The 27,883-nt window shown below is 41.7% G+C and overlaps 1 protein-coding gene across 9 annotated transcripts in view; it reads right to left on the reverse strand.

Moving 5' to 3' along the window:
* Nucleotides 1-27,883, reverse strand: part of LOC139423110 (nuclear receptor corepressor 1-like) — a 121,449-nt gene that overhangs the window by 82,167 nt on the left and 11,399 nt on the right. For 8 of the 9 annotated variants that reach the window (XM_071174769.1, XM_071174768.1, XM_071174771.1 and 5 more), the window contains exons 2-3: nt 20,257-20,448; nt 984-1,078 (exon numbers count right to left, since the gene is read on the reverse strand). The exons of the other annotated variant lie outside the window; for it this stretch is intronic. In XM_071174769.1, coding sequence (XP_071030870.1) covers nt 984-1,078; nt 20,257-20,367 — 206 coding nt within the window. In that variant the 5' untranslated portion in view covers nt 20,368-20,448. The remainder of the gene's footprint in view (nt 1-983; nt 1,079-20,256; nt 20,449-27,883) is intronic. 9 annotated transcript variants of the gene reach the window in all.

Here is a 27,883-nt window from a genome sequence, read left to right on the forward strand (position 1 = left end):
TAAAAATAAAAGATTAAGATGGGCAAAATAACACTGGACAGAGGAACTCTGCTTATGGTAAAGAAAATAAAAGAAAATGTTCTGACTCCAGCTCTGGTGGACATTCCAGCAGTCAGCATGCTAATTGCAAACTCCCTCAACTTGAGACATCTGTGGGATTGTGTTGCATGACAAAACTGCACATTTTAGAGTGGCCTTTTATTGTCCACAGCACAATGATCTTCATGCTGTTTGCTCAGCTTCTTGATATGCCACACCTGTCAGGTGGATGGATTATATTGGCAAAGGAGAAATGCTCACTAACAGGGATGTAAACAAATTTGTGCACAAAATTTGCAGGAAATACGTTTTTGTGTGTATGGAACATTTCTGGAATCTTTTATTTCAGCTTATGAAACACTTTACATGTGGCGTTATATTTTTGTTCATGGTAAATACATGGGTCTGGAGTGTACTAGGGCTATGACGATACCAATATTGCGATATTTGTTTTCCATGGCAAAAATTCAAATACAAAGCAGAGCAAACTCCTTTAAAAACCTGCTGTAGGTAAAATATTGTGTGCTATAGCTTGGAAAATAAATAAATAAATAATTATATGTAACGCTGGATGACAACATAATGCTGCTAAAATTATTATTTATTAGATGTATTACTACCAGTACGCTGCTGGTCATTGATTATTGCAACATCGTTTTAGAGAATGAGACCAACCACCCGGACAGCTGATGAAATTGAGGAGTATTTCTATCTGTAATAAAGCCCTTTTGTGGGGAAAAACTCATTCTGATTGGCTGTGGCTTGCTCCCCAGTGGGTGGGCCTATGCCTAGTTATGTGAAATCCATAGATTAGGGTTTAATGAATTTACTTCAATTGACTTGATTTCCTTATATGAACTGTAAGTCAGTAAAATTGTTTAAATTGTTGCATTTATAATCTTGTCAAGTATAGATTGGAGGTGGCTGTTGGTATGGTTACGTACCTCTCAGTTCCGGGGTGGAATTCAGAAAGCAAGGAAGGCCTTCGCCGACCCTGCTGGTCCTGCAGGTGACCTCGGTAGTCCGGGACGGTGAACTCCTACACACACACACACACACACACACACACACACACACGGTCATGACATGGGAAGCTATCCATAATAACATGGTGGGTGACAGCCAGTCTGGGCACAGTGAACAGGGCAGGTCTGCACATCCTGATGATAACACATGGCAAGTCATAGCAAGAACACATCTCACCAAAACAAAGCTTTTGCCAAAACATTTTTTAAATTGTATGTTTAAGATAATAAAATTACTTGTATACATCAACACTATCAAAGGGGAAACTACTCTACTTGATGATTATTAACAATGTAAATAAAAAACGATTTGTACAGTCACATTGGCTGGATTTACACAGGCAGCCCAATTCTGATCTTATTTCCACTAATTGCTTTTTGACCAATCAGATCAGCTCTGAAAAAGATCTGATGTGGTTGGTCAAAAGACCAATTAGTGGGGGAAAAAATATCTGAATTTGGCAGCCTGTGTAAATGCAGCCAATGAGGCGACTGTACTGTACAAATAGCCAGAGAAGCACCAAGACACTTCAGAGGTTATGGTGGAGCTTCACTGCAGTTATTGGCACAACCACTACATCAGCCACCTCTCATAGCCTGGTTCCTCTCTAGGTTTCTTCCTAGGTTTTGGCCTTTCTAGATAGTTTTTCCTAGCCACCGTGCTTCTACACCTGCATTGCTTGCTGTTTGGGGTTTTAGGCTGGGTTTCAGTACAGCACTTTGAGATGTCAGCGGATGTACGAAGGGCTATATAAATTTGATTTTGATTTGATTCATCAAGCACCTCAGTACCTTGGTCAAACATGACTAACATCTATTTAATCTATCACACTAGAAAACAAAAATTGTCTTTTATCAGGACACTGTGACCTACAAACAAAACTTGACATGTCAATGCATTTAACAGAAAGTTGAGGCTTACCTAGAGGATAACAACAACCGTTATTTTGTCCATAGACGGTTTGTAAATAACAAGAAATGTACCATTGACTGCATTCGGCGTAAGTCAGGGTCTGAGAAATTTGTAATCAATTCCTAACAAACATGAAATTACCTTAGTGGATTGTGTGTTTTGGGATCATTTTTGTTGCTACAACTGCAAGGAAAAGGTTTGAGAGAGACGGACCCTAGGTTATCAGTCAACTGCTAATTAATCTCAAAACAGTTATTATCACTTGCAAATTAAATTCAAAACATAGGCCTTTTACTGTACACTTAGGCGTACACGCATACGGCGAGTTAATTTCAATGTAAAACTATGAAGCATTGATGATTATGTTATAATGATTATTCGCAGGCCAGCTGGCTGGAGTGTTTCCGGACATATTCAATCTCTCCCTATCCCAGTCGGCCGTTTCCACTTGCTTCAAGATGTCCACCATTGTTCCTGTACCCAAGAAAGCAAAGGTAACTGAACAAATTGACTATCGCAGCGTAGCACTCACTTCTGTCATCATGAAGTCCTTTGAGAGGATAGTTAAGGATCATATCACCTCCACCTTACCTGATACCCTAGACCCACTTCAATGTGCATACCGCCCCTATAGATCCACAGACGATGCAATCGCCATTGCACTGCGCACTGCCCTATCCCATCTGGACAAGAGAAATACATATGTAAGAATGCTGTTCATTGACTACAGCTCAGCCTTCAACACCCTAGTACCCTCCAAGCACATGATTAAGCTCGGAGCCCTGGGTCTGAAGCACACCCTGTGCAACTGGGTCCTGGACTTCCTGACGAGCCACCCCCCAGGTGGTGAAGGTAGGAAACAACAATTCCACTTCGCTGATCCTCAACTCAGGGGTCCCACAAGGGTGCGTGCTCAGCCCCCTCATGTACTCCCTGTTCACCCATGACTGCGTGGACAAGAACGCATCTAACTTAAATCAAGTTTGCAGACGACACAACAGTAGTGGGCCTGATTATCAACAATGACGAGACAGCCAACAGGGAGGTGAGTGGTGCCAGGAAAATAACCTCTCCTTCAACAATTTGGCTTGTCCCCTAAGACCCTCACAAACCTCTCAAACCTCTCAAGCACCATTGAGAGCATCCTGTCGGGCTGCATCACCACCTGGTACGGCAACTGCACCGCCAGTAACCACTGGGCTCTCCAGGGGGTGGTGAGGTCTGCACACTACCTGCACTCCAGGACAACTACAGCACCCGATGTCACAGCACGGCCAAAAAGAGAATTGAGAATATCCACCACCCGAGCCACGGCCTGTTCACTCCGCTATCATCCAGAAGGCGAGGTCAGTAAAGGTGCATCAAAGCTGGGACCGAAAGACTGAAAAACAGCTTCTCTCTCAAGGCAATCATAATGACAAAGCAAAAACAGTTTAGAAATGTTTGCAAATGTATTAAAAATAAAAATATCTTAAATATGACATTTACATAAGTATTTAGACCCTTTACTCTGTACTTTGTTGTAGCACCTCTGGCAGTGATTACAGCCTTGGGTCTTCTTGGGTGTGACGCTACAAGCTTGGAACACCTGTATTTGGAGAGTTTCTCCCATTCTTCTCTGCATATACTCTCAAGCTCTGTCAGGTTGGATGGGGAGCATCGCTGCACAACTATTTTCAGCTCTCTCCAGAGATGTTAGAGTGGGTTAAAATCTGGCCTCTGGCTAGGCCACTCAAGGTCATTCAGAGACTTGTTCCAAAGCCACTCCTGTGTTGTCAGGGTCGTTGTCCTATTGGAAGGTGAACCTTGGCCCAAGTCTGAGGTCCTGAACACTCTGGAGCAGGTTTTCATCAAGGATCTCTCTGTACTTTACTCCATTCCATGCATCTTGCCCTCGATCCTGACTAGTCTCCCAGTCCCTGCCACTGAAAACATCACCACAGCACGATGCTGCCACCACCATACTTCACCAAAGGTATGGTGCCAGGTTTCCTCCAGACGTGACACTTGGTATTCAGGCCAAAGAGTTCAATCTTGGTTTCATCAGACCAGAGAATCTTTTTTCTCATGGTCTGAGAGTCCTTTAGGTGCCTTTTGGCAAACTCCAAGCGGGCGGTCATGTGCCTTTTACTGAGGAGTGGCTTCCGTCTGACCACTCTACCATAAAGGCCTGAGTGGTGCAGAGATGGTTGTCCTTCTGGATGGTTCTCCCATCTCCACAGAGGAACTCCGGAGCTCTGTCAGAGTGACCGTCGGGTTCTTGGTCACCTCCCTGACAAAGGCCCTTCTCCCCCAATTGCTCAGTTTGGCCAGGCATACAGCTCTAGGAAGAGTCTTGGTGGTTCCAAACTTCTTCCATTTAACAATGATGGAGGCCTCTGTGTTCTTGGTGACCTTCAATGCTGCAGACATTTTTTGGTACCCTTCCCCTAAATCAGTGCCTCACCCTCATGGCTTGGTTTTTGCTCCGACATGCACGGTCAACTGTGTGACCTTATATAGACTAGTGTGTGCCTTTCCACATTATGTCCAATCAATTGAATTTACCACAGGTAGACTCAAGTTGTACAATCAAGTTGTAGAAACATCTCAAGAATGATCAATGGAAACAGGATGCACCTAAACTAAATTTCAAGTCTCATAGCAAAGGGTCTGAATACTGATTTAAATAAAAATGTGTGTTTGTTCAATACATTTGCAAAAAATTATCTAAAAAACATTTTTCGCTTTGTCATTATTGGGTATTGTGTTTAGATTGATGAGGGGGATTTTTTTTAAATACATTTTAGAACAAGGCTGTAATGTAACAAAATGTGGGGGAAAATCAAGGGATCTGAATACTTTCCGAACAAGGATTTATAAAGTCAGGCACATTTCACAGTTAGGCTATTGATTATAGACCTAATTAAGTTAGTGTTTCCTCTCTCCTCACTTGTATTAGATAATAAGACATGGGCTGTTTTCTCATCTCATCTCCTCATTCTGCCTCCATGCATTGTTCTCAACACCAATATGCTGGTTGTTATATAAATATTCATACACATAGCTCATATAAACAAAGACATTCCGTCATAAGAACACATACACCCAGCCATAAGACTGACCCCCTCTTCCTTATATAAACACACATCTCATCTCCCTCTAACTGGCCGGTCCCAAGAGCAAAGAACTTTTGCTGTGCACCAATGGGGCCCGCTCTGGCTAGAGCAAGGCCCGCCTCCAACCCTCCGACCAGTCAAGAAGACCGAAACGACAAGACTCCACCTACTTTATTCTATGTATAAAAATGTATGTAACCATTGTATAGGCCTCTTTTTCACCTGGCTCCTTGCCGAGTTATGTGAACTAGGTCCGTGCACGTAAAACTGCGGGACAAGATATCTCTGACTCATTAAAACTGTCTTTCGTTACAACTGAAATCCACTCTGTCCAGCGTCCGTGATTTGGTCTCAACTCTCCAGTATTTGAACACTAACAGAATTGGTAGCAGAGTTTGGTTGTTCTTGAATTCGATCTATTATAAGTTAGTGTGAGAGGACGAGACTGATCACGGCTAAAAAATCAGACGGAAGAGTGACTTCCCCAGCCATTCATCTTGCCTCAGGAAATCTGATCGGAGCGCTCTATATAAAGGTGAGCAGAGCCCGTTATATCGAAATCTGCATATTGTATTATAGCCTAAACCAAATTTTGATCAGAAAGTACTGGGCGTGAGTATGAATCGGTGCCCAAATTTTTTACATAAGAACCTAAGACATTGATCGGGGAGATCTTGTTTTGCTCGTTTTTATTTTTATTTGTATTTTTATTTTTTATCAATTGGCCTATTATTAGAAGTGTAGTATGCATGTAAAAGTTCCTATTAAATAAGTGTTTACTGTTTAATTGGTTTTGTTTGGAAGTGTAGTATGCACGTAAAAGTTCCTATTGAATAAGTTCTAAACTGTTTAATTGGTTGTGTTTAGAGATTTAGTTAATTAATAGATCGACTGAATCTGCATGTAAAAGATCCTATTGAATGAGTTGTAAACTGTTTAATTGGTTATGTTAGAGGTGTAGTCGAGTAGATACAGGATATGTAAGTTTGGCGTTCCACAAGACAGAGATCGGGAATGATGTGGCTATTGCACATCAAACAATAAACATAATATGAACCAGAGTTGACATTCCATGATTTGGAGATGGGGGAAATTAAATTGAAAGAAACGTTTGTCGCGGAGTAGGTTGGGATACGTAACTGGGCTATTAGGCACACGTGCTGAAAGACAAAGCCACCTTAGTATCGAATGGCCGTGCAACTTTGACAGCAGCCGGGCTGGAATACTGATTTTCGTTTTTTTTTCATTCCTGTTGATATTGCCTAAAGTTTAAAATTATTCTGACAATTGCTATAGAATCGCTGGAATTTACTGATATAAGTTCATAAAGGAACTTACTGAATTGTTTCTAGAAAGTATTTAAATAAGCCGCCGAGCTTAGTACAGACTTTGTTTTACAGACGCCAAAAGCTACACACTGATTTTGGGGTTTTTCTATTCTATCCATATTTCCTAAATATATAGAATTATTCTGACAATTGCTATAGAATCGCTCGAATTTACTGATATAAGTTCATAAAGGAATTTACTGAATTGTTTACAGAAAGTATTTAAATAATTCACTGAACAACTCTTAGTTGTCTAGAAATTCTATCTATATTTCCTAAAGAGCTAGAATTACTCTGAAAATTGTTATAGAACCGCATATATTCACTGATATATTGTTCCAAAAGGAAATCGCAGAATCATTTATAGAAAATACCTAAACGAATCGCTGAACAAATTCAAATAAAATACCGGTGAAATACACACGTGGCGGGCGTCACATACTGATAACCCCCTTTGTCTCGACCAGGGACAGGCTAAGCATACAACGATAGAAATAAACACCACATAGTAAGGATTGAATATACCTAAATAACGCATTATACACATTATCAGACGACTTAGATAAAATGTCTGCAGCCATCACGCCCAAACAAATGATTGCAGTAGAAACTCAAGACCAAGGGGAGCAGCCAGATAACACTCAGATCGTGGCACAGACTGTCTCTCAGATGATCCAACAGCAGGCAGCCCCACCACCCCATTACCCTCCCCCACAGCGGTATATCCTGCAACAGCAACGGGCTCAACGAGGCCCCTACACTGGACCATACAGAGGGGGAAACTACCAGTGGTATAACTGCGGAATTCCCGGTCACTATGCCAGATATTGCACGAAACCACTCTCCCCGCAGCAACAGCAATGGAGAGAAAGAGGAAGAGGACGTGGAGGGGCACCAGGAAGAGGACCCTCTCCTAGACACATGCAGCAGGAGCAGCAAGATTACAACCAACCCTCCCACTTCAACACCTGATCACCCAGTAAGAATGATGAGGATGCCACTCCTGCCGATGACCACACTGTCTGAAGCCCAAGAAGTGTACTGGCTAAAATGCCTACCCACAGGGCCTGCCACCCCTCACATCCTGTTTAAGTTCAACCAACTGAAAGCTCAAATCTACACTCTGCACCCATATAAGACTCCCCAAGCTGAGATCCATTGCACACTCAATGCAACAGAAACTGATGACTGCCTCTACACTGCAGACTGGGACGAAGACATGATGCACCTGACCCCACCTATCAGGTGTTGTACCATTGGGTGTGGCCCAGAGGGGGTGGCAGCACCGGTCATCCTACGATCAAGGAACCTCCATGCACCCCTGGCCTGGACGGCTGAAGCATCAACAGCCATAGCATTCCTGAAAACAGATCTATCAGCGGCAGCAGCTCTGACTGCACCTGACTACAAGAACAAGTTCCATTTGGATGTTTCTGAAAGGGAAGGATTCACCTCATCCGTCCTATTCCAGAAACAAGAGGGGGAGAGAAAGGTCTTGATGTACTACTCTTCAAACTTGACCACATTGAGGTAGGACAGTCAACATGCTCCAGATACGTTGCTGCAGTAGCAAAAGCTATTGAAAAAACAGCTCACCTCGTGATGTCACCCTTCAATCAGCCATCATCCCTCAACCAGCATCGGCCAAATTAGCTGAAATCATCGGATTGACGCAGGTCCTCATCAGAGGAAAAGGAAAGACTGAATATCTATACAGACTCAGCCCATGCCCATGAAGCAGGCCACACTGATGGACCCAGAACTTTTATGAGAAACACATGGCCCCACACACGAAGGCAAACTAAAGACCCTCCAAAAAGGCCTCGCACATCTGGTGGCACCCTCACATAAAAAATATGACTGACTTATTTTATGACGATGATTTATTTTGTGACGAATGCAATGGTTGTGACAGACACAACCCAAAGAAACCATATCAAACACCAATGGGCTCATACGTAATTCCTAATGCATGTTTTCAGGATATTAGGATAGACTACACCGACATGGGCCCCGAAAATTTATCTAAAGGCAAACTCTATCTCCTAGTCATAGTAGATAGGTTCTCCAAATGGGTAGAGGCAATACTAACAAAAGGGGAGGATGCTAGGTCAGTCTTTTAAGTGGCTACAAACCAAACTAATACCCAGGTATGGCATCCCAAGACAAATCAAATTTGACAAATGGCTCACATTTAACAAACACCTGAGACAGGTGGAAGAAAGATTTGGCATAACCCACAGATTTGGATCTGTGTACAGGCCCCAATCCCAAAATCTGGTGGAACGTCAAACCAAAAGCTAAGATAGCTTTGGGATAATGACTGGTAGAGTCATGCATGGTCCACCAAGGGAGGGAGGTCATATGCCCGCCCTTGATGTACAACAAATTGTAATGTCTAATTATGTGAAAAAACTGACGGTTCTCTCTGCAGCACTCTCTACCCAGGTTCACAAGGTCCAGGAGGGGGAGCTGCCGGGGGACACGCCACTACTGAAGGTAAAGGTTGGTGACGGGGTGAGGGTTACAGTCCACAAGAGAAAGTGGCTGGAACCCAGGTGGACTGGACCGTACGAAGTGAAGGAGGTTACTTCACACTCAGTCCAGGTCAAAGGTAAATCAGGCACACCTTGACACCGCCTTACACATTGCACCCCAGCCCCAATTCCTTCTAGAACACTGACTGAAGTCAGAGCTGATTTGAGCGGCCTAAATTCGATTCCAAATGAAGACACTCCTTCCTCAGGTGATGCGGCATCAAACTCCGCCTCCCCTGAGAAGGGAACCTCGCCCAGTTAGAGGGAAATTTCTCCCTCTCTGGGTGAGGCTGGGGATATCTGGTCCCTTATTTGTGATATTCCTACTGATATTTGGAGTAACCCTAGGACTTTCACATGGTTAATTGAACAACTATTTCACCCTGCCACATCACATACACCAACCCCTACACATGTCCCTAACTCCTTTCCTGATATCACTCCCTCCAATCACTCCCGTCCCAAACGTAGCACTACACCTACAGACCCACCATGCAAACCAGACAAGGTTAGGAGCACCACCTTATGTATACCCACGATTGCAACCGCCACCTTTATGCTATAGTTTTCACGTCTAATAGACGTGAAGAGGGGGATTTGTTATATAAATATTCATACACATAGCTCATATAAACAAAGACATTCCGTCATAAGAACACATACACCCAGCCATAAGACTGACCCCCTCTTCCTTATATAAACACACATCTCATCTCCCTCTAACTGGCCGGTCCCAAGAGCAAAGAACTTTTGCTGTGCACCAATGGGGCCCGCTCTGGCTAGAGCAAGGCCCGCCTCCAACCCTCCGACCAGTCAAGAAGACCGAAACGACAAGACTCCACCTACTTTATTCTATGTATAAAAATGTATGTAACCATTGTATAGGCCTCTTTTTCACCTGGCTCCTTGCCGAGTTATGTGAACTAGGTCCGTGCACGTAAAACTGCGGGACAAGATATCTCTGACTCATTAAAACTGTCTTTCGTTACAACTGAAATCCACTCTGTCCAGCGTCCGTGATTTGGTCTCAACTCTCCAGTATTTGAACACTAACATGGTTAACTTTGCTATTATGCACATAGCAACATGGTCTAGGAAAAGGCACCAATTCAACAGCACAGTGAAGTGTTTCTGAACCGTAGACAGCGACCACTATCCAACATGGGAGAACGCGCATGTTATAAAATGTTTCTTTTTTAAAAATTGTTCTTATAAAATATAACCAGATACAATTTCAGTAGTACATGTCTTAGACTGTGCCCTCCCCACTGCCTCCACAATGGATCAGTACACTCAGAGAGAAGCGAATCAGACAGATGTCTTGTACCCCGTGATGTTTTTTTTCTTTTTGCCACTGCTTGACCAGCAGCCTATCGACCAAACAATCGACTAAAATGGGCTCAGCCCTAATCTATATTTATTAGGCTTGGGCGATATACCGTTTCTACGTATACAGGGGCGGGGTGCTATGTCCCTGCTTACTATATACTATATACTTACTATATTCTATAAGAAATCTAAGATGTGTCACAAATTATATCCAGCTCAGGGCTTCAGCAATGTAACTTGCCAACTTGCTAGCTAAGTGACTAGATGTCAATATCAAGTTTCTTGGTTACTAGCCTGACTACCAGTCTCTTTAGCGAACATTCCACTCCTTGTCATTGCCAAAAAGGTAGGCCTTTCTGGCATCTGTAAAATATGAACATTATATCATTAATGAGTCGTAGGAGAACAGAGGAGTTGATCCTGATTCAATAACCATCACAGCTATCCTCCAATCACAACTATTATCCAAATATTGGAATGATATCACTTTTTATTTCTCTACATAGAACACGTTGGTATCTGGTTGCCAAGGAAAAAAATGTGTCCAGACGAAACCAGTCTGTCAAAAGTTGCTAGTTTACGTGTAAATTATCAAACTAAATACATACTGCAATTCCAAAGCCTCAAAACACAATTTGCCTAGCGAACAACTAAATATTTGTTTTTGACTAATCCATGTTGTCATGGAAAATGTTAATGTCATTTCCAACAACCAATACACAACTCCACCGTAAATCCAGCTGCATAATAAACATTGAGATTACAGAAAGGCCAGTCTCTTTGGCAATGACATGGAGTGGAAAGTTAACTAAAAGACAGGTACCCAGACTAGAGAATTCATTTATTAATCGTCATTTTAAAATAAAAAAATTGCACTCCAAAAAACAAAATCAACAACTTACAGACACACACGAACAATGACTACATCTCATCTGCCCTGACCCGCATGCTCACGCCCCCATCCCTAGAGCCTACATTATTATTGGCCACATGGTATTAAAATTGTACCAATTTGTTATGCTCGGTCAATAATGCTATTTCAATAACAAATCATTACCGATTTTTCCCATTGTGTCAATTTATGGCGAATTGATTCACTTCCAAGTTTCTTGTATGTGTTTTCATGATGAAAAGAGAATCGTCCAGCCCATTGGGTATGGTCAGTACACCCCCATATGCCATGTCTTGAAATATGTAGACAGATGATTTTCTAGCTCCACTTACAACTTCTGGACTTTATAGCATTCCCAGAAAGCATGGACTATTGAGTCATTATTAGCTTTACACTTGAAACATAACTCTGCCGTTGTGTACACTAATTCCAGTATAAACTAATGTATAGAATTTATTATACAAAATTTCACAAATTCTACAGCACTTTCGTTAACTGTAATTTCCTTAGTTATGCTCCAACTTTTCCTCCATCTTGTGCAAACATCAGTTATTTTTAAGCCTTAGTTCGAATAGTTAATTTTTTTCTAAGAGATGTTCAGTTTAATATGCTCTCTGCCATGTTTTGTATATCTTCCCTATCATATGAAAATAATTTTCTGACTCAAATAAGACTCCCTCAAGGTTGCTCTGAAAGGTTGGTAAAGCCAAGCCTCCTACATCCCTTGGTGAGCACATAGGACTAATATCTAAACTGAGTATATTTACAGTGCCTTGCAAAAGTATTCATCCTCCTTGACGTTTTTCCTCATGAGATTTAAGAGCCTCCTCATATTATCAGTTGAGGTCCTGCTCTTAATAAATCCTACTTGGTCACTATGAATAATATTAGCTAGTGCCTTATCGAAGTGTATCACAAGGGTCTTAGTAAGAATCTTACAGTCCACATTAAGGACGCTGATGGCGCTAAAATTCCCAGGTTCTGTAGCATCTCTATCCTTTTTAGGAATAAGCGATATCAAAGCCCCATGAAAAGGTGTCCGGAAAAGAGCCATTTTTAAACCTGTCAATACAGGTACAGTAATGTCAATATACTTGTTGTAGAATATTCTATAGGAAGGCCATCCAAACAAGGTGATTTCCCTGCTTTCATAGATAAAATGGCAGCTCTAACCTCCTCTTCTGTTATAGTAGTCCAGTTCCTCTACCTGGCTATCTATAGGCATCACTGAACAGGAGGATGTATATAAATCTTAATTTAAAAAACATTCAAAACACACTGTTTATCGCTTTGGATGAGGTCACCATCTTATTCCCTTCTTAATTGCTGGAAATACATTAGGTGTGTTCTGCATTTTTAGTTGTCTTGTTAGTAGCTATTATTTTCCCTCTAATATGTGCTTTAGAGCCTATGTTGATCTTAAAAAAAGGATCTAAGATCATCTACTAGTGATTGGCTAAATATCCAATGCTGTAATAGCATGGTGTGGAGTCTAAATCTACCCTTCTTCACATTTTCAGAGTTTATATCAACATGTAACTCTACTATAGCATGATCTGTGAGGGCAATGGGCCCAATCTTGCAATCAATCACATTATTAACCTTGAAATTAGATAAGGTTAAATATATTCTGGAGTCTGTCTTATGACAGTGGGAGAAAAAAAAGTATACTATCTATCATTAGGATGACTAATCTCCATATGTCTGTAAAGCCCATATCTTCTGCAAGAATATGTATTGGAAGTCTATCCTTTGGTGTGGAGTTACCTGTAAATGTACTTCTATCAATCATATTGTCTATCACTTGGTTAAAAAGTCTCCAGCAAGGATGATCTGACCCTCCATATTTACCAGTATGACATTAACATCGTGAATTATTTTTTTAATAATAATACAAACCAAATCTGGGTCCTCCTTATTGGGAAAACTAGTATTTCAACCAACCCACACATTTCTTGTTAACAAACTATAGTTTTGGCAAGTCGGTTAGGACATCTACTTTGTGCATGACACAAGTAATTTTTCCAACAATTGCTTACAGACAGATGATTTCAATGTATCACAATTCCAGTGGGTCAGAGGTTTACATACACTAAAATGACTGTGCCTTTAAACAGCTTGGAAAATTCCAGAAAACGATGTCATGGCTTTAGAAGCTTCTGATAGGCTATATAGGCTAATTGACAATTGCAGGTGTACCTGTGGATGTATTTCAAGGCCTACCTTCAAACTCAGTGCCTCTTTGCTTAACTTCATGGGAAAAAATCTAAGGAAATCAGCCAAGACCTCAGGTAAAATATGGTAGACCTCCACAAGTCTTGGGAGCAATTTCCAAACGCCTGAAGGTACCACGTTCATCTGTACAAACAATAGTACGCAAGTATAAACACCATGGGACCACGCAGCCATCATACCGCTCAGGAAGGAGACGTGTTCTGTCTCCTAGAGATGAATGTACTTCGGTGCGTTAAAATGCAAATCAATCCCAGAACAAAGGACCTTGTGAAGATGCTGGATGAAGCAGGTACAAAAGTATCTATATCCACAGTAAAACGAGTCCTATATTGATATAACCTGAAAGGCCACTCAGTAAGGGAGAAGCCACTGCTCTAAAACAGCCATAAAAAAGTCAAACTAGGGTTTGCAACTTCACATGGGGACAAAGATCATACTTTTTGGAGAAATGTCCTCTGGTCTAATGAAACAAAAATAGAACTGTTTGGCCATAATGACCATCGTTATGTTTGGATGAAAAGGGGGAGGCTTGCGAGATGAAAGAACACCATCCCAACCGTGAAGCACGGGGGTGGCAGCATCATGTTGTGGGGGTGCTTTGCTGCAGGAGGGACTGGTGCACTTCACAAAAAATAGTTGGCATCATGAGAGAGGAAAATTATGTGGATATATTGAAGCAACATCTCAAGACATCAGTGAAAGCTTGGTCGCAAATGGGTCTTCCAAATGAACAATGACCCCAAGCATACTTCCAAAGTTGTGGCAAATGGCTTAAGGACAACAAAGCCAAGGTATTGGAGTGGCCATCACAAAGCTCCGATCTCAATCCCATAGAAAATTTGTTGGCAGAACTGAAAAAGCTTGTGCGAGCAGGGAGGCCTACAAAAATGACTCGGTTAAACCAGCTCTGTCAGGAGGAATGGGCCACAATTCACCCAACTTATTATGGGACGCTTGTGGAAGGCTACCCGAAAAGTTTGACACAAATTAAACAATGTAAAGGCAATGCTACCAGATACTAATTGAGTGTATGTAAACTTCTGACCCACTGGGAATGTGATGAAAGAAATAAAAGCTGAAATAAATAATTATCTGCTATTATTCTGACATTTCACATTCTTAAAATAAAGTGGTGATCCTAACTGACCTAAGACAATTAATTTTTACTAGGATTAAATGTCAGCAATTGTGAAAAACTGAGTTCAAATGTATTTGGCTAAGGTGAATGTAAACTTCCGACTTCAACTGTATATGTTGCATAATACTACCTTAATCCTATTTATAAAGAGCCTCAATGCAGATAAGACTGTGAAACTCTATGTTGCTTCAACATTACAAAATGTATTTTGCTTATCAGAATAAAATCTCCCCATTTTGTTTGGAATTAAATGAGCTATGATAAACCTTTGCAACCCAGCTTCCTCTTTCAGTGCCTCGATCTGTAATTCCTGTATTAACACAAAATCCACCTGTTTTGATTTTAAATATCAAAATCTCTTTTCTCTTCACTTGGTTACCACAACCATTTATGTTCCAAAAGATTATGTTTCCCTAACCATTAGCCATATTTGCTCTGCGTAGTTACAGCCTGTGAGCGTGAAGTGTCCCATTTAACACCCATGACAACTATAATGAACATCATTATATAACATTTCACAATATATGCTCCAGCTGTACAATAAAACAGTGTAAATAAACATAGAAAACCAATCCCAAATAAAACAAAGCAACTTGGAACGGAACGAACGTTGCTTCTAAATGAGTCAATCACATTACTGTCTTCGACGCTGCAGAAGATAACCTGCAGTCTCAACTCAAAATTATTTATAGTCTGTGAGGTGCTTGAAATGCTAAATTAGCAACACCACACAGAGTCCCGCAAACACATAAGCTAACTTCACTTATACTGTAAACGGCATACAATTCAACTTGTATGACCTTTTCTCGTCTTCTTTATCTAGGCTAAACACCTTGCTCTAGCAAGAATCTCTCTGCCTCCACGTTGTCCTTGAAAATTATTTGCATTCCCTTCCAAGTAAACAGCAGTGTCACTGGGAATGCAGTGTGCCTGACGTTCTTCTTGAGTAGTTGTTTCTTTGCAGTTACAAACTTCTTCCTCTTCATGGTCAGTTCCTTGGACAGGTCCGGGAAGAGAAAAAAAAATGCCGGCTGCCTTCCCACTGAACGCCACCCGTATCCTTCGTCAATTTAAGTACCTTGTCCCGGGCTGTAGATAGTATGAAGCGGGTGAAAACCGTTCTCAGGGGCCCATTCTCGTCAGGCATGGTTAAGATGCGATGGGTTCGGTTCAATTTCAAATTTGTGCCTGTCGACAAATCCAAATCCTTCTGCAATGATTTTCTGCACACACGAGATTAGTCCGACGCCAGCCTCATGCCCCTCTTTCAAATTAACCAATCTCACTGTTAATGAGTTCTTCGACAGGATTCCACAATATGACCAACTTTTTCTTGTGATTCTCATTACCCTTCTCCAGATGGGAGATGGCCTCCACTGTCGAAATCCGTCCCTCTGCCCAATCCATCCTCTCTTGTATCACATCAACTTTTTTCCTTCAGCTCAGTAGTTGTTTTTATCATGGAGACATCAGATGCAACATCAACAAAATCATGTTCATCTTTCCCATTTGCTCAAATAGATCCTTCAGATTTATCGATTTCTCTGGGTTTACGTGTTGATCCATGTCTTGGTGGGGGATTCGGTAGGATTTGCTGTTTGTTTGCTAGTCGATGTGGCCTTCTGAATACTGCGTGTTAGGCTTGAATAGGTTTTTAGCATGTGTTGACATTCCAATAACGCCACTTTAGCGGGATGTTTCAAAATGTAAATTATCTTTATATTAAACTGTCAATATATTAAGACATATGAAACTGTATGCTGTTGAATTTCAGTATTTACATGCGGGTATTAGGAGCGCTATAAAGTGCTGCCATCTTTTTAGGACGTCGCATGTGACAACATTTTTTGTACTTTGACGAAAACAAATTGCAAAGGGGGGCACTGAGTTTTCAATATTGGTCAGCTATATCGGAAGATCTGCAAAAATGTATTCTTGGATGATCTGTTTTTAGTGATTATTTTTTGTCTGCTGATAGACTCAACAACTCCGAAGCAATTAAGGCTACAGAAGGTCCAACTGTTTAATTCTGATTTATATAAAACTTTCATAGCTTTTAAAAATTGTCATTAAATCGCATTGTTATTTCGAATTACTACTTTTGTATCTTTATCTTTTAAAATTATAACTGGTTTGCATGTATTCATTTTGGGAGACCTGTAAGATTTAGGTTTATTGCCATTAAGTAGTAAGGTTTATTTGAGTTTAACCTGTAGTTGTTGGCTCTCTTCAGAAGTAAAAGATCGTATTCTTGCTTAAGTTGAGAACTTATATTTTCTTCTTTACCTTAAAAAATATTTACATGGGCTTTTTAAAGTGTTCTATATTAATTTTAAAAATCAGACTTAACTTTCGCCTAGTATGAGACTATCGTTCCCCTAATGTAAACCTTAAAGGCATCCCAAATTATATTCGGGGGTGGCTTTTCTCTGTCCTCTGTCTACATTTGTAATGGTAAAGGTTATTTTATCGTTTAGGTACTCAATACATTTTGGGTCCAGAAGAAGTGCTCAGTTAATTATCTCAATTGTCACTGAATGTATTTTCTATTGGTGTAATTAAGAATGACACCGGAGAATGAGCCGATATCACTATATCATACATTTTCTCATCCTGTAAATTGAGTGCATTTTTGGAAATAAAAATGTAGTCAATACTTGAATAGCTTTTCTTACTCTTTTGTAGTTGGGAATAGTAAATCGCCAGGTGTCCTGTAAATTATTTCAGCCTCTTTGAAGGCTCCCTAAATAATTTAGCTTATTTTATTACTAAGTCTGTCAAACTTAGCGAATATATGATTTAGGTCACTTGCTAAAATAATAGTTCCTGTCTGGATTTGATTAAAAATAATAATAATAAAAAACACCAGATCTTTCCCTGGTCGGATATACAATGAACTCAGTGTATTTTTCAAAACGTAAGGTACAATTCAACATTAGAAAACAGCCTTCTTGGTCCATATGCTGGGATAAGGGAAAATTGTGTATTCTTATTTATCAGGGTGCCTACACCTCTGTTATTACAGTAGGTGGAAACATAGTCCTCTCTAACCCAGCTCCTCTTTAAATTGTTCAATTTCTATTTAATGCAACTCTTTAAAAAAAATATATATATTTTTTTTTTAAAGAGTTGCATTAAATAGAAATTGAACAATTTAAAGAGGAGCTGGGTTCGAGAGGACTATGTTTCCACCTACTGTAATAACAGAGGTGTATATATATATATATATATACATATATATATACACATATACAGTGCCTTGCGAAAGTATTCGGCCCCCTTGAACTTTGCGACCTTTTGCCACATTTCAGGCTTCAAACATAAAGATATAAAACTGTATTTTTTTGTGAAGAATCAACAACAAGTGGGACACAATCATGAAGTGGAACGACATTTATTGGATATTTCAAACTTTTTTAACAAATCAAAAACTGAAAAATTGGGTGTGCAAAACTATTCAGCCCCTTTACTTTCAGTGCAGCAAACTCTCTCCAGAAGTTCAGTGAGGATCTCTGAATGATCCAATGTTGACCTAAAGGACTAATGATGATAAATACAATCCACCTGTGTGTAATCAAGTCTTCGTATAAATGCACGTGCACTGTGATATTCTCAGAGGTCCGTTAAAAGCGCAGAGAGCATCATGAAGAACAAGGAACACACCAGGCAGGTCCGAGATACTGTTGTGAAGAAGTTTAAAGCCGGATTTGGATACAAAAAGATTTCCCAAGCTTTAAACATCCCAAGGAGCACTGTGCAAGCGATAATATTGAAATGGAAGGAGTATCAGACCACTGCAAATCTACCAAGACCTGGCCGTCCCTCTAAACTTTCAGCTCATACAAGGAGAAGACTGATCAGAGATGCAGCCAAGAGGCCCATGATCACTCTGGATGAACTGCAGAGATCTACAGCTGAGGTGGGAGACTCTGTCCATAGGACAACAATCAGTCGTATATTGCACAAATCTGGCCTTTATGGAAGAGTGGCAAGAAGAAAGCCATTTCTTAAAGATATCCATAAAAAGTGTCGTTTAAAGTTTGCCACAAGCCACCTGGGAGACACACCAAACATGTGGAAGAAGGTGCTCTGGTCAGATGAAACCAAAATTGAACTTTTTGGCAACAATGCAAAACGTTATGTTTGGCGTAAAAGCAACACAGCTGAACACACCATCCCCACTGTCAAACATGGTGGTGGCAGCATCATGGTTTGGGCCTGCTTTTCTTCAGCAGGGACGGGGAAGATGGTTAAAATTGATGGGAAGATGGATGGAGCCAAATACAGGACCATTCTGGAAGAAAACCTGATGGAGTCTGCAAAAGACCTGAGACTGGGACGGAGATTTGTCTTCCAACAAGACAATGATCCAAAACATAAAGCAAAATCTACAATGGAATGGTTCAAAAATAAACATATCCAGGTGTTAGAATGGCCAAGTCAAAGTCCAGACCTGAATCCAATCGAGAATCTGTGGAAAGAACTGAAAACTGCTGTTCACAAATGCTCTCCATCCAACCTCACTGAGCTCGAGCTGTTTTGCAAGGAGGAATGGGAAAAAATGTCAGTCTCTTGATGTGCAAAACTGATAGAGACATACCCCAAGCGACTTACAGCTGTAATCGCAGCAAAAGGTGGCGCTACAAAGTATTAACTTAAGGGGGCTGAATAATTTTGCACGCCCAATTTTTCAGTTTTTGATTTGTTAAAAAAGTTTGAAATATCCAATAAATGTCGTTCCACTTCATGATTGTGTCCCACTTGTTGTTGATTCTTCACAAAAAAATACAGTTTTATATCTTTATGTTTGAAGCCTGAAATGTGGCAAAAGGTCGCAAAGTTCAAGGGGGCCGAATACTTTCGCAAGGCACTGTACATATATTGTACATACGTTTGAAGAAAGACTGCCACTTAAGTACTGTGGTTGGTTTGTATTACCTATTAAGTTAAAGTATAAAGCTGGTAGGGGTCTACTTGGGAAAACTGGGTCCTCCGAGAGACAGAAAAGGCTGAGTGGAGGCCTTGACACACACCTCAGAGAAGTGTCTGATGCCCTCCTAGTCACCACATCCCAATATCCCGGTATAGCCCCTTTCCATTCTCACCAGCTACAACAGTCATTTAGAAGATTAACAATGTCTACACTGTATTTCTGATTTATTTGATGTTTCTAAGTGACCCCAAACCTTTGAAAAGTAGTGTGTATTATAGTATAATTAAATCCTTCCAACTCTCCCCCCCTCCAGCCTACCACCACTCCACCTCCCAAAACCAAGCTTGTCTCACCTTCCCATTCTTACCCACCCAGGCCCAGTTTATCCCAACCTAGCTACTATCTACCCGTGCGTCCCATCAGTACGCGCTTGCGACTAGACATTCAAACCCTTCCTGGATCAACACCCCAGTTGCCTAAATAATAATAATAATAATAATATTCTATAGCGCCCCTTGTGTGCACTTACAGTACTACGTATACCCCAGGATGTACAGAAACTGGTTGTTTTTTTTAAACTACTGTTTTTTTTTTAACTTGGGGGGCCAAATAAAAATTGCCAGTGTGTCAAATTCAGCCCACGGGCTGCCAGTTGGGGAATCTTGTAATAGTTAATAATTTGCATGAAGAGAGAGAAAGTCATTCTTGCTGGTAGTAGGTGTTAAGAAAAACATAGCAAGAGATGCAGTGCGAGAGAGTTATGATGTTACTTCATGCACAGTTTCTTACCTGTTGGTGACGTGTGGTGCTGAAGGTGTACTGGACAGAGTGTGGTGGGTAGCGGCTCTGCTCGCTGCTGAAGCTCCCCTGGGTAGGGGGGTAGCCCGAGCTACTGGACATCCTGGCTCAGTTTTGAGCCGGGCGGGCTTTTGCTGCACTGATCAGGGGCTCAGGTTGAGCATGGCTTGAGACCCAAACCACCTGAGGAAGGACAGATGGATGATTTCATATCTGTGTCCATCTTTCTCACACAAGGAAAGGAAGGACACCCCAGGTGAGTCAGTGCTTTTGAGGCATTGTGCAGCTGCAATATTTCTGTCTGAAGACTAAGCTGAGCTGCATCTCAACTCCAAATGGGGGAGGATAGATTATTGTGCACCATATTAGTAGTTTTGTCAGTGTCAGTCAGTAGATTGGTAATGGATTAGGTGAAGTATCATCGTTGACCAATATCAGTCTCCTCCGTCAGACTTGGTTTTCCTCTGCTAAATCATTGAAGCCACTCCCGGCAAAAAAATATAAACGTTAAAAAAAAAAAATAACAGAAATGCCTTGTTTACATAAGTATTCAGACCCTTTGCCAAGAGACTGAAAATTGAGCTCAGGTGCATCCTATTTCATTGATTATCCTTGAGATGTTTCTACAACTTGGAGTCCAAGTTTAATTGATTGGACATGATTTAGAAAGGCACACACCTTCCTATGTTAAGGTCCCACATCATGGCAAAAACCATGCCATGATGTTAAAGGAATTGTGGTTTGGAACCACCGAGTCTCTTCCTAAGGCTGGCCGCCCGGCCGAACTGAGCAATCGGAGAAGGGCCTTAGGCAGGGCCATGACCAAGAACCCGATTGTCCAAGCAGCGATTACAGCCTTGAGTCTTCTTGGGTATGACACTACAAGCTTGGCATACCTGTATTTGTGGAGTATCGCCCATTCTTCTCTGCGGATCCTCTCAAGCCATGTCAGCTTGGATGGGGAGCGTTGCTGCACAACTATTTTCAGGTCTCTCAAGAGATGTTCGATCAGGTTTAAGTCCAGGCCCTGGCTGGGCCACTCAAGAACATTCAGAGACATGTCCCGAAGCCAATCCTGTGTGGTCTTGGCTGTGCGGTTAGGGTCGTTGTCCTGTTCGAAGGTGAACCGTCCCTGTGAGGTCCCGATAGCCCTCGTGCAGGTTTTCGTCAATGATCCCTGTTCCTTGCTCCATTCATCTTTGTCTCAATCCTGACTAGTCTCCCAGTCCCTGCCACTGAAAAACAACCCCACAGCATGATTCTGCCACCACCATGCTTCACCATAGGGAAAGTGCGAGGTTTCCTCCAGAAGTGATGCTTGGCATTCAGGCCAAAGAGTTCAACCTTGTTTTCATCAGACCAGAGAATCTTGTTTCTCATGGTCAGAGAGTCTTTAGGTGCCTTTTGGCAAACTCCAAAAGGGCTGTCACGTGCCTTTTACTGAGGAGGGGCTTCCGTCTGGCCACTCTACCATAAAAGGCCTCTGTCAGAGTGACCATCGTCTTCTTGGTTACGTCCCTGACCAAGGCCCTTCTCCCCCGACTGCTCAGTTTGGCCGGGCGGCCAGCTCTAGGAAGAGTCTTGGTCGTTCCAAACTTCTTCCATTTAAGAATGACGGAAGCCACTGTGTTCTTGGGTACATTCAATGCTCATAAATGTTTTGGTACCCTTCCCCAGATCTTTGCCTTGGCACAATCCTGTCTCGGAGCTCTACGGACAATTCCTTCAACCTCATGGCTTGGTTTTTGATCTGATATCTACTGTCAACTGTGGGACCTTATATAGACCTTTGCCTTTCCAAATCATGTACAATCAATTGAATTTACCACATGTGGAATCCAAGTTGTAGAAACATCTCAAAGATGATCAATAGAAACAGGATTCACCGGAGCTCAATTTCGAGTCCCATAGCAAAGGGTCTCAACTTTTATCAATAAGGTATTTTCTGTTAGAAAACGTTGTCAGTGTAAACTTAAAACAACTAAAGTATGTAGAATAGATAATGGACCGATGTAGAGTACCAGTCAAAGGTTTGGACACACCTACTCATTCTAGGGTTTATTTATTTTTACTATTTTCTACATTGATATCAAGGATCTGGATAGATTCTGTATGGACGGATGGTCTAAGACTCGGATGGTCAATCTCATAAAACATTTAAGAAAAAAGGCTCAGTGCCGCTATACTCGCAAGGTGAAGTCTTGAAAACAGGGCTGCCAATCATTTTGACCCCCATCTTTGAGACCAAAAAAACGAAATCTATTCTGAGAAATTGTATTAGCCTAGTATAAAATATATATTTTAAATTAGCATAAAATATAGCTCAGTATAAAATAAAGTATATTTTGCTCATCTTTATCAAGGGTGCAAATTATTTTGGACCTACCTGACTGTATATACTGTCTGCCAGTATGCAACATAGATCAGCGGTTCCAACCTTTTCCATTCCAAGGACCACCAAATCATGCTCAAAAGCGTGAAGACCACCATTTTCAGAGTCGCAGATTTTTTTAACATAAAATATCTTGACAGTCAAACTGAGAGTAAATTTTATCAGGGAATGTTATAGATTAATTCCAAATTGAGCAAATTGAGCAGCAGCTGCTGAAAAAAATGAGCTCCTACAAATATTGAAATTTACATGTTTTTAGAGTGAATTACATTGGAAAAAAGCTAAAGAAAACTGCAGGACTGAATTGGAGGCAAAACAAGCAACAATCAAAGAAGATTTTTCATAAAATTGTAGTTATCTTAGCTAGCTGAATTGTTTACCAGTTACTAAGCAGTTGCTAGGGATTCTCCTGGAAGAAGCTAGCTAGCTAACAAAGAACATCAAGTTAACAGAAGAAAAGAAAGACAAAATAAAGACAGAAGAAAAAGGACATCAGTGAAACAGTCCTCTAAAGACACAAGAGACAATAGTACAAGAAACAACGCTTCTATTGCGTTTATATTCTATTCCTATGGTTTCCAAGATGGCGTAGCAGTCAGACGTCCTTTGTCCTCGTCTTGTCCCGTGTATATGTTTTGTATATTTTTCTTCGCATATCTTTTTACATATTTTTTCTAAAAACTAAGCATCAAAACACTCTCCTGCAACCCGCCTCACCAAATGTGGTGCAGATCGTTTTTTTTTTTTTCAAAAGTATTATTCACCTCGTATCCGAAATCTACAACAGAAGCTAGCCAGAAGTTAACCAGCTCACAAGCTAACGTTAGTATTCAGCTAACGACGGCTAGCGGTCATCAGCTATCCTTTAGCTCGGAAAGCTATCGGCAGTTTTGTACAACGTGACAAAGCGTTTTTTTGTCCATATCCCCGGCTCTGGACATTTACACCTGGATCTTGCAGCTAACTAGCTGCTATCCACGTGACTATTGGCTAACGTCGATTCCGGCGCAAACACCAATTATCCCGGAGCTAGCCAGCTGAAGAGTTCCATCAGCCACTCCTGGGCTACAATCACCTATCCGGACCTGTTTTACTGCCGATGTGGAGCCCTGCTAACTGCGGCCCGCTAATTGTTAGCTGTCTTGAGCATATCAGCTGCTATCTTCTTGGGCCACTATAACTAACTATTTTGACAATTGGATTGGTCCCCTCTACCACACGGAACCCACTAATCTACCGACGGAAATGCACGGGGTTGCTAAAAACAGACCTCCATCTTCTGCTAGCTTGCTACCCATGGCTCGGCTAGCTGTGTGAATCGCCGTGACCCCAACCAACCTCACTACTCACTGGACCCTTCTGATCACTCGGCTAAGCATGCCTCTCCTTAGTGTCAATATGCCTTGTCCATTGCTGTTCTGGTTAGTGTTTATTGGCTAATTTCACTGTAGAGCCTCTAGCCCTGCTCATTATACCTTATACAACCCTTCAGTTCCACCACCCACACATGCGATGACATCACCTGGTTTCAATGATGTTTCTAGAGACAATATCTCTCATTATCACTCAATGCCTAGGTTTACCTCCACTGTATTCACATCCTACCATACCTTTGTCTGTACACTATACCTTGAATTTATTTTATCGCCCCCAGAAACCTGCTCCTTTTACTCTTTGTTCCGGGCGTCCAACACAACCAATTCTCATGGCTTTTAGCAGTACCCTTATCCTACTCCTCCTCTGTGCCTCTGGCGATATAGAGGTGAATCCAGGCCCTGCAGTGCCAAGCTCCACTCCTATTCCCCAGGCGCTCTCTTTTGATGACTTCTGTAACCGTAAAAGCCCTGGTTTCATGCATGATAACATTACAAGCCTCCTCCCTAAGATTGTGCTAAAGCAGTGAATAAAACACTCTGCCAACCCGGATGTCTTAGCCGTGTCTGAATCCTGGCTTAGGAAGACCACCAATAACTGAAATCCCCATCCCCAACATTTTCAGACTAGATAGAACGGCCAAAGGGGGCGGTGCAGAGATAGCCTGCAGAGTTCTGTTCTACTATCCAGGTCTGTGCCCAAACAATTTGAACTTCTACTTTTAAAAATCCACCTCTTTAAAAACAAGTCTCTCACCATTGCCGCCTGCTATAGACCACCCTCTGCCCCCAGCTGTGCTCTGGATACCATATGTGAACTGAATGCCCCCCATTTATCATCAGAGCTCGTGCTGTTAGGTGACCTAAACTGTGACATGCTTAACACCCTGGCCATCCTACAATCTAAGCTTGATGCCCTCAATCTCAAACAAATTATCAATGAACCTACCAGGAACAACCCCAAAGCCGTAAACACGGGCACCCTCATATATATCATCATAACCAACTTGCCCTCTAAAGACACCTCTGCTGTTTTCAACCAAGATCTCAGCGATCACTGACTAATTGACTGCATCCGTAATGGGTCAGCGGTCAAAAAACATCCACTCATTACTATCAAATGCTCCCTGAAACACCCCCCCCCTTCTAATTGACCTGGCCCGGGTATCCTGGAAGGATATCGACCTCATCCCATCAGTAGAGGATGCCTGGTTATTTATTTTAAATGCCTTCCTCGCTATCTTAAATAAGCATGCCCCATTCAAGAAATGTACAAACAGGAACAGATATAGCCCTTGGTTCTCTCCAGACCTGACTGACCTTAACCAACACAAAAACATCCAGTGGAGTTCTGCATTTACATCGAACAGCCCCCGTGAAATGCAACTTTTTAGGGAAGTTAGAAACCAATATTTACAGGCAGTTAGAAAAGCCAAGGCTAGCTTTTCAAGCAGAAATTTGCATCCTGCAACACAAACTCAAAACGGTTCTGGGACGTGGAGAATAAGAGCACCTCCTCCCAGCTGCCCACTACACTGACGATAGGAAACTCTGTCCCCGCCAATAAATCCACTATAATTGAGAATTTCAATAAGGATTTTTTCAAAGGGGGGGACACTCTTGACCCAAACTGCTACAGACCTATACCTATCCTACCCTGCCTTTCTAAGGTCTTCGAAAGCCAAGTTAACAAACAGATCACAGACCATTTCGAATCACACCGTACCTTCTCCGCTATGCAATCTGGTTTCAGAGGTGGTCATGGGTGCACTTCAGCCACGCTCAAGGTTCTAAACGAAATCTTAACTGCCATCGATAAGAAACAATACTGTGCAGCCGTATTCATTGATCTGGCCAAGGCTTTCGACCCTGTCAATCACCACATTCTTATCGGCAGACTCAACAGCCTTGGTTTTTCAAATTATTGCCTCGCCTGGTTTACCAACTACTTCTCAGACAGAGTTCAGTGTGTCAAACCTGAGGGCCTGTTGTCCGGGCCTCTGACAGTCTATGGGGGTGCCCCATGGTTCAATACTTGGGCCGACTCTCTTCTCTGTATATATCAATGATGTCGCTCTTGCTGCTGGTGAGTCTCAGATCCACCTCTACACAGATGACACCATTCTGTATACTTCTGGCCCTTCTTTGGACACGGTGTTAACAACCCTCCAGATGAGCTTCAATGCCATACAACACTCCTTCCATGGCCTCCAACTGCTCTTAAATACAAGTACAACTAAATGCATCCTCTTCAACCAATCGCTGCCTGCACCTGCCTGCCGGTCCAGCATCACTACTCTGGACGGTTCTGACTTAGAATATGTGGACAACTACAAATACCTAGGTGTCTGGTTAGACTAATCTCTCCTTCCAGACTCACATAAAATATCTCTAATCCAAAGTTAAATCTAGAAGTGGCTTCCTATTTTGCAACAAAGCATCCTTCACTCATGCTGCCAAACATACCCTCGTAAAACTGACCATCTTACCGATCCTCGAATTTGGCGATGTCATTTACAAAATAGCCTCCAACACCCTACTCAACAAATTGGATTCAGTCTATCACAGTGCCATCCGTTTTGTCAGCAAAGCCCCATATACTACCCACCACTGCGACATGTACACTCTCGTTGGCTGGCCCTCGCTTCATATTCGTTGCCAAACCCACTGGCTCAAGGTAATCTACAAGACCCTGCTAGGTAAAGTCCCACCTTATCTTCGCATGCTGGTAACCATGGCTGCACCCACCCGTAGCACGCGTTCCAGCAGGTATATCTCACTTGTCACCCCCAAAGCCAATTTCTCCTTTGGCCACCTCTCTTTCCTCTCCAACTGGAAACACATCTCCCTCACTAGCTTTAACTTCTTATGGCTGGGGGGCAGTATTGAGTAGCTTGGATGAATAAGGTGCCCAGAGTAAACTCCCTGCAACTCAGGCCAAGAAGCTAAGATATGCATATAATTAGTAGATTTGGATAGAAAACACTCTGAAGTTCCTAAAACTGTTTGAATGATGTATGTGAGTATAACAGAACTCATATGGCTGGCAAAAACCTGAGACAAAATCCAACCAGGAAGTGTGAAATCTGAGGTTTGTAGTTTTTCAACTCTCTGCCTATTCAAGACTGTGTAAATTTGGTCCGATTGCTCTACCTAAGGCTTCCACTAGATGTCAACAGTCTTTAGAACCTTGTTTGAGGCTTCTACTGTGAAGGAGGAGAGAATGAGAGCTGCTTCAACCAGAGGTCTGGTACGAAGGCCATAAGCTCAGTCAGGCATGCGCACGTGAGAGGTAGCTACGTTCCATTGCATTTCTAAAGACAAAGGAATTCTCCGGTTGAAACATTATTGAAGATTTATGTTAAAAACATCCTAAAGATTGAGTCTATACATCGTTTGACATGTTTCTACGAAATGTAACGGATCTTTTTGACTTTTTGTTTGGCCAAACAAAAAATGAGGTATTTGGACATAAATGGACTTTATCGAACAAAACAAACATTTATTGTGGAACTGGGATTTCTGGGAGTGCATTCTGATGAAGATCAAAGGTAAGTGAATATTTATAATGCTATTTCTGACTTCTGTTGACTCCACAACATGGCTTGTTTTTGTGTCTGAGCGCCGCACTCAGATTATTGCATGGTGTGCTTTTTCCGTAGTTTAAAAAAAATCTGACACAGCAGTTGCATTAAGGAAAAGTTTATCTAAAGTTCCATGCATAACCCTTGTATCTTTTATCAATTCCGTTAGCGGGAGCCGTAAGAAGTTAAGCACCAGCTGTCAGAGCAGCTCACAAATCACTGCACCTGTACATAGCCCATCTATAAATAGCCCAAACAACCACCTCTTC

Source organism: Oncorhynchus clarkii, chromosome 12 (genome assembly GCF_045791955.1).
Source record: "Oncorhynchus clarkii lewisi isolate Uvic-CL-2024 chromosome 12, UVic_Ocla_1.0, whole genome shotgun sequence".
Classification (NCBI taxonomy): domain Eukaryota; kingdom Metazoa; phylum Chordata; class Actinopteri; order Salmoniformes; family Salmonidae; genus Oncorhynchus; species Oncorhynchus clarkii.